General features: G+C 45.4%; 1 protein-coding gene across 9 annotated transcripts in view; it reads left to right on the forward strand.

The window, feature by feature from the left end:
- Positions 1–10,628, forward strand: part of LOC137431140 (centrosomal protein of 78 kDa) — a 91,360-nt gene extending 80,732 nt beyond the window's left edge. For 5 of the 9 annotated variants that reach the window (XM_068122121.2, XM_068122120.2, XM_078781527.1 and 2 more), the window contains 8 exons: positions 1,236–1,410; positions 5,570–5,683; positions 7,382–7,446; positions 7,793–7,904; positions 8,830–8,915; positions 9,041–9,193; positions 9,311–9,468; positions 9,887–10,372. In XM_068122121.2, coding sequence (XP_067978222.2) covers positions 1,236–1,410; positions 5,570–5,683; positions 7,382–7,446; positions 7,793–7,904; positions 8,830–8,915; positions 9,041–9,193; positions 9,311–9,468; positions 9,887–10,094 — 1,071 coding nt within the window. In that variant the 3' untranslated portion in view covers positions 10,095–10,372. Of the gene's footprint in view, positions 1–1,235; positions 1,411–5,569; positions 5,684–7,381; positions 7,447–7,792; positions 7,905–8,829; positions 8,916–9,040; positions 9,194–9,310; positions 9,469–9,886 lie in introns of all 9 variants that reach the window. The other 4 variants (XM_068122119.2, XM_078781526.1, XM_068122125.2 and 1 more) reach the window with 3 other exon arrangements.
- Positions 10,629–12,638: the final 2,010 nt, after the last annotated feature.

A 12,638-nucleotide genomic window follows, 5' to 3' on the forward strand; every position in this document is an offset into this window, starting at 1 on the left:
GTGAGGGGCGCGTCCACTAATGGAACGCCTCTCGCTTCCCAGATCGAGGGCCACGTGGTCAGGAGAACCTCGTCCCTTCCGGTCACACTTTGCCTATCGGCCGGCCTCGAAGACCGAAATTGTGACGGTGTCACCCGAAAAATTTGAAATTACGAAATTTGAAAAAATTTGAAAAAAAAAATTGCGGAATTTCAAGTGGCCCAATATCTGAAAATGTTCGCAACATATTAATGTACATTTGTGCCAAATTTGGTGCTTGTATCACAAAATGCACAATTCTTTTGAATATTTAGGCTAAGCCGCCCCACTATAATATAATAAACTTTTAACAACATTCGTGACATAAACAAATATTTAAATCCTGATGTGAAGTTCCGTACGGTTGGTTGAATACAATTACGAATTCAAAATCGTAATTGTATTCACTCAATTCCAATCATCAATTGATACTTTAACAAAACGATTAACACGATTAACGTTTAACGATTTAACATTACGATTGAATGACGGTTGTATTGCGATATGATCAAACCCGCGCATTGCCGTCATCTGTCCACTTCCGCATTCGCGGCAGGTTCATATAATAATTCTCATCAAAATCTAAACAGTATTTGTAGAATTTCAATAAAAGCCACATCACTGTTCATATCGGTAAATATTATTCCATCGTGTTTGGAAAAATTGGAAAATTGGAAAATTGGGAAAAAAAAATTGGAAAAACAATATAGCCTATTTTACTCCAGGGGGTCCGAGGATTACCCACCCAAAATATCGTTGCGATCGGTTCAGCCATTTTTGCGGTGCCTTCGAACGGACAGACGGACGGACATTTGGTGAATTATCGTAAGATTTCAATTTTTGGTCAAATTTCAAAATTTGGTCAAATTGTCAATATTGACAATTGAATATTGCACACAATATTCAGTATTGACCTCCCTCCGATTGACGGTCCAAGCACTGATGTGTTGCCCTGCATGACAAACACTAGGATGACAGTTTATAGAGCTCTGTCGAGATTCCAACAGGTGAAGACAGGTGAAGTGCAAATCTTGTATCCAAAAAAAATTAAAAATTGCAAATGCATATAACTCTAAGCTATTCTGGCAGCCTCCCACCCCCTCCCCCCCAATGAGCCTTGGTCATTGGATTAAAGAAAAGCCAAAATAACATGGGTATGTGGTTCATGTTAACGATACACAATTCACAATTGTCCCTTCTTTTTTTTTTTTGGACAGACCCAGGCAGTGAACCGGCACGCACAGGCCTGGGCTGAAAGCCTGCGCTACCGCTATCCAGATCTGGATGTCATGCCAGGGCTCCGTCGTCTCTCTCTCAACAGGAATCCACGCATCGCAGACCGTGGTGCGAATGTACTTGCAGATGCACTTCCGGATGAGCTTTGGTTGAAAGGTGAGTACAGATGCACTTGCCAGATTAGCAACTGCCTGGTTTGTGTGGTAGCAGGTGTTGTGCCTGCACAGCAGTCGTGAATCCCAGTTGACATTGCAAGGACTTGGGTTGGAGTAAGTGGGTCGTTTATTTATTTATTTTAATACATTAATTTTAATATTTGATTTATTGAACACTGAAACGAATACGGAGAGCTTGTACATATATTGTAGGTCAGACAAGGACATTGAGACATATCTGTGTTTGTCACAAAACCTAAAGTTCTTTGATCGATGTCCAATCAGCAGTCTCATCTAGTCCACAATTTATTTTATTTAAACAATTAAATGCATATACTGTACATTGTTGCTTGAAGACATTTACACAGCACCGTGCTATGGTGACTAGCTCTTCTTTGCACTTCCTCATGCAGCTCTGCCTTGCCACTTGTATTTATGGGACTGGCAGCATGGCCTATAGGTACCCACACTCACCTCTGAACTGTCGAGCCTGGGTTTGGATCCCAAACCAACTACAAAGTGTAATCCTGGTGTCTCGCAGGCAGGGTGATTCATCAATGTGCGTGCCGTCCCTTTAATGGCCGTTAAACTCTGCGTTCCTTATGCCAGCATTAGTTATTGAATGTCAAATATCCCATGGTGTCCTTTGGGAAGAGTAGGCGAGCTGTCGCCGGTACCTTCCAAATTCCTGCTCTAACCTACAGGGGGCACTGTATCAGTGGCACAGCTACACTACCAGCAATGATGCAACCAGCAGCCACAGGCTGCATACAAAATGGAAGAATGAACTTGTATACACAGCTAATGAATATTTCGGAAAGCCTCTCCATATAAGACAGCTCGTAAATATGAGAGGGTTCCATTATATGACAACAACACAACAACAGGCATTTTAAGGCCATTTTCCCTGCAAGAGCAGGGGTTAGCCTTGCGGTCCCCGTGACAATCTTCTCCATTTTGCCCTATTTTCTGCATCTCTCCTTGTTAACCCCCTTGCCCGCATTTCTTCTTCCACCATCTTTTGCCAAGTCTTTCTCGGTCTTCCCCGTCCTCTACTCCTTCTTCATTCATTTCCATCACTCTTCTCAACCAGTCACTTTCATCCTTCCTCAACACATGACCAAACCATCTCAACCTGTTCCTCTTCACAGCATCAATCACATGCTCTATTCCCGTCATCTTTCGCAATTCATCATTTGTCTTCCTCTCTCTCAACGATACTCCGCACATCCACCGAACCATTCGCATTTCCACCCTTTCCAGCCTTCGTTGCTGCTCTACGTTCATTACCCATGTCCCGCTCCCATAAATCATAACACTTCTCACACATGCAGCATACACCTTTCCCTTCAGCTTCAACGACACTCCCCTCCTCATCAGCACGTCACTCAGTTCCCGAAACTTCTTCCATGCACATCTCACTCTAGCAACCGTTGCCGAGTCTGATCCACCTTCTCCATTCAGCATGTCTCCTCGGTAGCAAAATGTTTTCACACCTTCCAGCTGCACGCCGTCTCCAAGATCCAACTCAACATTTCCTCCATCTGCAGCTCCCTCTGTGCACACCTCACATTTGAATGTAGCTGCCACACTGGTTAATGACCCTCTCAGACCACTACATTTTTTGATGAACCCACTCAGCGCACATTGTACATTGAATGGAGTTCACTCCGACACCCTTCCTGCACACAGCACACGGCCACTTCCCAGTTCTTTCCACCTCACCACATGCTTTACCACTTGCCATCACCTTCGTCTTTCCGATATTCACCTTCAGACCTTTTGTCTCCATACATTCCTTCCACTTGTTCATCTTCTTCTTCAGTGCATCCATACTTTCCGCAATCAACACCAGATCATCTGCATACAACAACTCCCACGGTAAACCCTCCTTTACGTTCCGAGCCAGCACCTCCATCACAGCTACAAATAGTAGTGGACTTAGTACCGTCCCCTGATGCACTCCCACCTTCACTTCAAACTCACCACTGTTCCCGTCCTTCGTCCTTACAGCTGTGCGCGCTCTCTAATACATTGCCATCACCACTCTGATCAACCATTCCTCCACTCCTAACTTCCTCAATGCCAATGTCAATACTTCGTGTGGAACCCTATCGAATGCTTTCTCCAGATCAACAAACCCAAGAAACAACTTCTTCCTCTTCTCCATGTACTTCTCTTGCAACTCCCTCACAATAAAAAGTGCGTCTGTCGTTCCTCTTCCTGGCATAAATCCAAACTGCATTTCATCGATCTTCACTTTCTTCCTTATCCTCCTCTCCAACACCCTTTCCAATACCTTCATTCCATGCTCCAATAACTTTATCGCTCGATACGAGCCACTGTCTAGACTAGAGGGTCACCTTTCCCCTTGTTTAGAGGGACGAGGGTACTGGGTTCCACAAGTTCCTTGTATAGAGGGACACACACACAAACTGCTCATAACCACAAGTCAGAAACGGGTCCATATCCGGAAGAAAGCTAGAACTTCCCCAAACACTCATAATCCTTCCAAACGCTATAAAAGCAAAGCCCATTATTGACACTTGTCACCGTTTTACTCCCAACTCCACATTTACAAATACATCTAGTTGCAGAAAACATTACAAAGTCCTATATAAAAAAACAATTCATTCCATATCGAATGATATGTAAATGAACATTAACCACACACTGAACACGACACACTGCTTAACCCTTTGAGTACGGATGACGTCCAGTGCCGCAACCCGCGAAAAAGTTTTGTGTACGGATGACGTTACTACACGTCATCGGCTGTACCTATAAATAGATCGTCAGCACGTAGTTGCATTCCCGTACCAAAATGCCAAATTAATCCCGTACCGGAGGTATTTTTATCAAAAAAAAAATCCCGTACTCAAATGGTTAACAGTCACTCGTAAATAATTTGGCACATTGTATTTTAACATTTATTAAAAGGACATTAGAAGATTATGGGAAAATCCATGTGACGTAGATCCCCGACATCCCATAGTTTTGATGAAAGCAAATTCTTAAAATTTCAGGTCAATTGCATGTGACTTTGACATTTTGACCAAATTATTAATTTGTCTTCGCCACATTCTCATAATTAAGCTTTGTTGAACATTTGATGACATTAAGCCTCGTTGAAAATTTGATGACTAATGGTAAAAAAGTTACCGCCCAGACAGACACACACACACACACACACACACACACACACACACACACACACACACACACACACACACACAGACATACACACAGACAGACATACACACACACACACACGCAGACACACACGCAGACAGAAAGCCACACACACACGCAGACAGAAAGACACACACACGGACAGAGACACACACACAAACACACACACACAGAGACACACACGCAGAGACGGACAAACACACAGACACAGAGACACACACACAGACAGAGACACGAACACAGACAGACACACACACAGACAGAGACACACACACACAGACAGAGACACACACACACAGAGACACACACACACACACACACACAGACATACACACAGACAGACATACACACACAGACAGAGACACACACACAGACAGAGACACACACACAGACAGAGACACACACACAGACAGAGACACACACACAGACAGAGACACACACACACAGACAGAGACACACACACAGACAGAGACACACACAGAGACACACACACACAGACAGAGACACACACACAGACAGAGACACACACACAGACAGAGACACAGACACACACACACACACACGCAGAGACAGACATACACAGAGACACACATACACAGAAACACACACAGAAGTGATTGCAAAACCCTGTCTCTCGCTGCGTGGGGGACGGATAATAATCCTCTGATAGTACGGCCACTGCATTGCTAACTGTAATGCTACGGCGTCATCGAACATAGAAAACACTTTCTAAAAAGACCTCTTTCAACTGAGCCGGATGGAATGAAAGTTGTAAGTAAATTTAGGTGTCACAAGCAGGGTTATAAGACATTTTAAATTATGTCTACGCAGCTTGGTGACGATGTGCTAAGCTGTGAGAGAGGAGATAGGAAATCAGACGGACGCTATCGTAATACTGTATTTATATAGATGTAGATGTTTCGGAAATGTACAGTGATCAGAATTTTGAACTTTGTTTTTCGCTCCAGCGCTTGATCTGCAGGCCTGCGGAATATCCAATTTTGGGGCAGACTCTCTCGTCGCCATGCTGAAATCAAATTCCAGCATTGTTGTCCTGGATCTTCGTGGGAATCACCTGATTGGTGAGATCAAGTATCCACATTTGTTCTCTACATCTTACACATCCATGTTGTTATGTTTTCATTTTGGTTTGGGAGTGTGTGGTGTCTCCTAACACAAGACTTCAGCGTGGAGTTGGCGACACATGGTTTTGGTAAAGTTAATGTCTTTGAAACAAGATGTATTGCTATTTGTCCACCTGACCCGCCCTCCCCATGCCCTTTACCACCCTCCCCCCCCCCCCCGACCCTTATTCAATGTTTGTGTTTTTTTTTTTTTGGTTTTTTTTTTCTGTATACTGAATCGAGGCTCGTGAAAGAGCTAACATTTACTTCACAAACAAATCAACCAGACAAACAAAATATATAAAAAGAGGGAGCGGAAGACAAGATGGGGAGAGAAGGGGAAGCACACAACCACAACATTTGAGAGCAGGGAGATGTGTGGGAGGGAGAGGGCTTGGGGGGAGGAAGCATGGGAAGGGGGGGGGGGGGGGTGGGAGAAGTATAAAACACAAGGACACCAAGGACTTCCAGGACAGAAGTTGGTATTTCAAAAAAGTGGAATTGGGGTGAAATTAGCGGGGGTAGAAAAGATCAAGGTTTTGGATGGGAGAAGATAAGAGATGGTGGTGAACAGCTGTTTTAAAGACCTGGAGGGTGGAGTGGGATTGAAGAGAGTGAGAGAGTTTGTTCCAGAGGCGGGAGAAAAGAGGAATGAAGGAGTGAAGGTGAGCAGAGAGTCTTGATTTTGGCAGTTTAACCATAAGAGGGTTGCAGGCAGATCTTGTGCGACCTGTAGGAATATTTGCGGGACAGAGCCCAGAGAGAGCTGGGGGCGCAAGGCCAGAGAGGATTCGGTAGAAGACAAAAAGACCACCAACCTGCCTGCGGTGAGTGAGTGAGAGGCCCTTGGAGTTAGCTTCATCGCGGGAGATTCCAATGATTCTGAATGCTTTGGTTTCAACAGCGTGAAGACGAGCTAGGTGTGAGGCAGGAGCACCAGCCCAGAGGGGAGAGCAGTATTCCATTGAGCTGCGGATGAAAGCCTTGTATGTGGTGAGGAGCTCAGGTGTGCCAAGGAAGGACTTCGCACGACGGACAATGCCCAGTCGGCGACTGGCTTTGGAGGCCAGATTTGAAATGTGGTTTTCCCAGGAAAGATCATGGCAGATAGTGAGACCCAAAAGCTTGAGTGACAGAACTTCTTGGAGAGGATTATTCAGAAAGTGGATGGGAGGCTTGTCCAGTCGGTCTTTTCGGAGAGACATCGTAAGAGTGTGAGATTTGTCAGGATTGAAAGACATGTTCCACTTGTTTGCCCAGTCTGTGATTTTGTCCAGGTCTGCAGAGAGTGAGGAGGCTGCAGACTGCCGATCTGAGGGATGAAGAATGGAGCGACAGAGAGTAGAGTCATCAGCAAAGAGATAGAGGGGATTTTCAAGAGAGTCAGAGAGATCATTGATGAAGACCAGAAAAAGCACAGGGCCCAGAACACTGCCTTGGGGAACTCCAGCCTGAACAGGAAGGGGAGATGAGAGAAACCCATTCAGGTTCTTGCCTTTTGATTATGATATTTCGTGTTGTCACCTATTTATTATCATCTCCTCATGATGGGAAATGTGCCAATGGCTGGATTGGTGGAATGGCGTTCTGCTTTCTGTTTGTTGTGAAAAGTTTAACAGCGAAGATTTAAAATGATGCGATGTATTTTGTTTCTAGGCAAGCGCAAATTGCAGAAGATATTGAAGAAGGTGTATTATAACTCCGGAGGGGGGAATACAGAGGTGACATTCTTATTCTCAGCAAAGGTTCAATGCTTTTGATGATTCTCACTCGCAAAAGCTTTTCTAATTTTTATGGGCCTGCCAATCACCGCTCCCCACTCCTATCCCCCCAAACCTGTGCTTCCATAATGGACGTACACTTGTCTATCGGCTTAAATATTATACAAACTACCTGCTTGAGTAATTTTGTATTTGTTTGGGATTTTCTGACTTGCTTTGTGGATACCAGCAAAAAAGTTTTTTTTTTTTTGCAAGTTTTGGATGCAAACGGATGTTTTCATTTCAAAACATTTAAAGTGCTCATGTGTGAATCCATCGCCATCGTTCCTTCATTTACCTTCTCCAGTTCAAGTGGCTTCCGGTGAAAGTTGGGCCTGAGGCAGTGGTGAAGAAGAGTAGACGAGCCGTGAAACCGTTGGGCTGTGGTGGTGTCAAGGGTCGAGCGTGCATCAGAATAGGTCTCTTCTCGAGCGTGACGTCGGGTTCATGTCATACCATTTTTGTTTATTTATTTATTTGTATACGCTGTGAGATTTGAATCTTGGTACAGAGAAGAGCATTTGTTCTATGCCATGAGCCTCATTTAGGAAGTGAAATTGATAAAAGTTAAACATTGTGACACCCCCCATGCCCCCACCCCCCGCCTTCCCATGCCTCCTCCCCCCAAGCCCTCTCCCTCCCACAGATCTCCCGATGACCCTGTTCTCTGCTGTTGTACTTGTGTGCTTCCCCCTCTCTCTCCCCATCTTGTCTCCCGCTCCCTTTATTGTATGTTTTGTGTGTCCAATTGTTTTTTTTGTGATTGATGTTAGCTCTTGTATACACGAACCTCGATCTTGTATACAATTTGATTTGAGCTGGAAGGTACTCGTACTACGCGATCATTATAAGATGCAAGGTCCTGCAATTATGTCATCTGTAAGAGCTCTCCATATAAGTTGGTTGTGAAAGTTCCAGGGTTTGGCGCTACTGGGACTATAATCGGAATCAAACAAAACTATAGGTTTTGTAGCATGTGCACTAAACAGGTAAGCTGCTTCTTCTTCCTCCTTTTGGAGAGCTTCCACACCACCCATGTTGTGCTGCTTTCTAGTTGTCCTCCGCACCTTGCAAAGGAATAGATGTGCTGCTACTTTGTTGACCTGGATTTATCTCTGCTGTGCATTGTGGGACGCTTACTAAGTGCGAGCAATTTGATTGGTTTGAAGTGCGCTTGTGCGATGGACCAAACGGTCTCTTCTTGGGGTCTAACTGTTATCCTACCTGTCTGTCGCTTTCTTGTTGATCTTTGCCCTTGTCTGCCTCTTCTTTTCTGCGTTATTGAAAGTGTGCTGGTTTAAGAACTTACCTTGATCCTCAAACCCACTACATTTCTTCCGGCAGCTCGAACCCCAGGAGTATCCTTGAGCAACCGCCTGGATACAACGGTGAACGGTCGTGGAACATCACACAATACCATTTCTAAACGGGTATGGCTGCCATCACCCTGCCCTGTTTACAGCCAGAATAGAATGTTTTTCTCTGAATTTTTTTTCCATTATGTTTTGGTTTTGCCATCAGGGTAAGGAGCAGGATGTATGTTATCTTAACATAGCAGGTTGGCATGACAAAGGAAGGTATGGACGTGCAAAGAAAGTTCGATAACTCTGCTGGTTCAGCGAAGAGGAGCGAAGCGAGCCAGTCCTACCGAGGGCAGTTGCAGAAGGAGCGTGAAGCGAGAGAGAAGGCCGAGCGGAAAGTTTCCGAGGTGCGATATGAGGAAACCGACTAGTACGATGTTCCAGTTGTCCCACCGCCCGTCTGATTCACACATACCAGCCGTGCGCTGTGTTTAGCGACGACCTCTGACGCCGTGCATTTGCAGATGCAGGCCGAGATCCGTCGTCTTCGTGAGGAGAACGGGCAACTCTCTACGGCACTGCTGGAGCAAGGCATGCCGGGAGCAGAAGAGTCCCTGCTGCATAGTGTGGAATCCTCGCTCAGCAAGTTTCACTCTTTCCTCGACCTGCTGGAGGATGTGGGGTACACTGATAAAAAGTTCGAATTATTATGGGGCAGCTGGCACGGAATGTGAACAATTAGTCTGCGGCCATGTAGGAACAGGAGAATAAAGGGGGTATGGATAACCTTGTCAGCAATTCCTACATTTTTCTCTTGTATCACAAAGCAAATAGTTTATGCTGGGGTGAATTACTCCATGCCAGAAGTCACTTTTGCCACAAATTCAGTATTTGCAATGGATAAGGCATGGATGGACCAACTATCGGTTGGCAATCATTGCTTCAGGCTTCGACGGATATATTTAATCTTTCCTAAGACATGTAATCCGGATACCGTGCTCATTTGCACATTGTAACCTCTCTGGTTTGTTCCGTCACGCTTGGTTCCTCTTCGGCGATTTGCCGCTAATAATCTATACCCATATGTACCACCCGTTCAGGTTGGGACAGTTGGCGGCTGTTGCTGGTTTGCACCGAGATGATATCTCTTCCTTGCTGGAATCTGCCACGGGCGGACAAGGAGGCACCCGGCAATTGGCGGAGGAAGGATCTCTTACAACAAGGGAAGAACCTCGGCGGAGCAATGCGGCATTGCTGCCAGGTCCCAAAGTGCCCGTTTCCACTTGGAGTTTGCTTCCTGGCTGCTGATTTTATTGTTTGCAAATGCTCTATCAGGAAAGGCTTAGGTAAAGCATTGTTTATATGATGTTGCATAAAATACAATTTGAAAACCTCAGCCTGGGACGAGGATGGGACGCAATTCGAAGTATAAGTGTCTCGTTACAGTAAGAGTTGCAGGTACAAACCTAGCACGTCTTAGTACGGCTCCAGGATTGGCATTTGTGCATCGATGATCTCAAGTGATCTTTTTCTGTATAAATGGTAATGCAATATTGTTAAAATAAAATATTTTTGTTTACACTAAACTGCCTAACTGAATGGGTTTAGCACGTTACGTTTTATATTCCCTGTAATGAGGCAACCTTGCCGGGATTGGACAATGGATTGGGTACAGGTGATGCAGGACCCCGACGTTGATGGCGGGGCTTGTTGGAGGCGATCTTGCATTACAGGGCTGGTTGCGTCATGTGGTCGGCAATTTGTCAAGTGTCACCTTCACCTTAATGTTTAAATGATTTATCAGCTTCTGTGATTAAAAGAATTCGAGAGTTGCCCGAGATAGATCTGACCCCTGTACCTTATAAAGAGGAAGGTATATGTTCCTAAGAAGGAGTCCAAGAGTGATGACGTCATTTGTGGCTGAAATTGAAAATGGAGTTGCTTCGTCAACGCCAGGGTTTTTCATACAAAAACAACAACAACAGGCATTTTAAGGCCATTTTCCCTGCTAGAGCGGGGGTTAGCCTTGCGGTCCCCATGACAATCTTCTCTATTTTGCCCTATTTTCTACATCTCCTCTTGTTAACCCCCTTGCCCGCATTTCTTCTTCCACCACCTTTAGCCAAGTCTTTCTCGGTCCTCCCCGTCCTCTACTCCCTTCTACATTCATTTCCATCACTCTTCTCAACCAGTCACTTTCATCCTTCCTCAACACATGACCAAACCATCTCAACCTGTTTCTCTTCACAGCATCAATCACAGGCTCTATTCCCATCATTTTTCGCAATTCATCATTTGTCTTCCTCTCTCTCAACGATACTCCACACACCCACCGAACCATTCGCATTTCCACCCTTTCCAGCCTTCGTTGCTGCTCTACGTTCATAACCCATGTCTCGCTCCCATAAATCATAACACTTCTCACACATGCAGCATACACCTTTCCCTTCAGCTTCAACGACACTCCCCTCCTCATCAGCACGCCACTCAGTTCCCGAAACTTCTTCCATGCACATCTCACTCCAGCAACCGTTGCCGAGTCTGATCCACCTTCTCCATTCAGCATGTCTCTGAGGTAGCAAAATGTTTTAACACCTTCCAGCTTCACGCCGTCTCCAAGATCCAACTCAACATTTCCTCCATCTGCAGCTCCCTCTGTGCACACCTTACACTTGAATGTAGCTGCCACACTGGTTAATGACCCTCTCAAACCACTACATTTTTGATGAACCCACTCAGCGCACATTGCACATTGAATGGAGTTCACTCCGACACCCTTCCTGCACACAACACACGGCCACTTCCCAGTTCTTTCTACCTCACCACATGCTTTACCACTTGCCATCACCTTCGTCTTTCCGATATTCACCTTCAGATCTTTTGTCTCCATACATTCCTTCCATTTGTTCATCGTCTCCTTCAGTCCATCCATACTTTCTGCAATGAACACCAAATCATCTGCCAAATGAAACCGACAACTACCAAATGAAAAGAGGTGAGGAAAGAAGGGCTGGGCAGGGGGGGGAGGTTACAATAACTTGGGAAAAAGAGTGCTTGGGAATGGGGTCATTTCGGGTGGAAGAGATCATGAGTATGGATGGGGGGATAACCTGAGGTAGTGGTGATCAGCTGGCTTGAAGCTCTGGAGGGAAGAATAGGACTGAACATACTGGGGAAGTTGGCTCTTCAGGTGAGAGAGAGGGTTGAGCAATTGAGTTGAAGTGAGCAGTGAACCTGGATTGTGGAAGTTTAACAGGAGGGTTACTGGCAGAATGTGTACACTGTACACCCTGCAGAAACCAGGGAGGAACAGAGCCAAGAGAGGGCAGTGGGTGCAAGACCGAAAATAAGGCCGTGGAATACAAAGAGGCCACCAAACCTGTCTGCAATGTGAAAGTAAGAGGCCTAGACACTCTGCTTCACAGCAGGAGATCCCAATGATTTTGAGGGTATTGCTTTACATGGCACCAATAATGGCAAGGTATGAGGTGGGGACACCAGCCCAAAGGGGAGATTGGCACTCCATCAATCTGCGAATGGAGGCCAGGGAGGTTGTCAAAAGTTCAGACTGGCCAAGAAAAAAACCTTGCATGACAAAGGATGCCCATTCGGCAGATAGCTTTGGATGCCATCTTGGAAATATGGTCTGCCCAAGAAAGAGCATGGCTAATAGTGAGGCACAAAAGTTTAAGTGACGTAACCTCTTCATGTGGTTTGTTTAGGAAGTAGATGGGAGGGAAAAGCTAATTCATGCCAAACGGTGCTTTTGGAGAGACAGAGTGAATGTGTGGGATTTGCTCGGGTTGAAAGACCTATTTCAAGTGTTGGACCAGCTCCTGAGTTTATCAAGGA

Source organism: Myxine glutinosa, chromosome 7 (genome assembly GCF_964187855.1).
Source record: "Myxine glutinosa chromosome 7, kmMyxGlut1.1, whole genome shotgun sequence".
NCBI lineage: Eukaryota > Metazoa > Chordata > Myxini > Myxiniformes > Myxinidae > Myxine > Myxine glutinosa.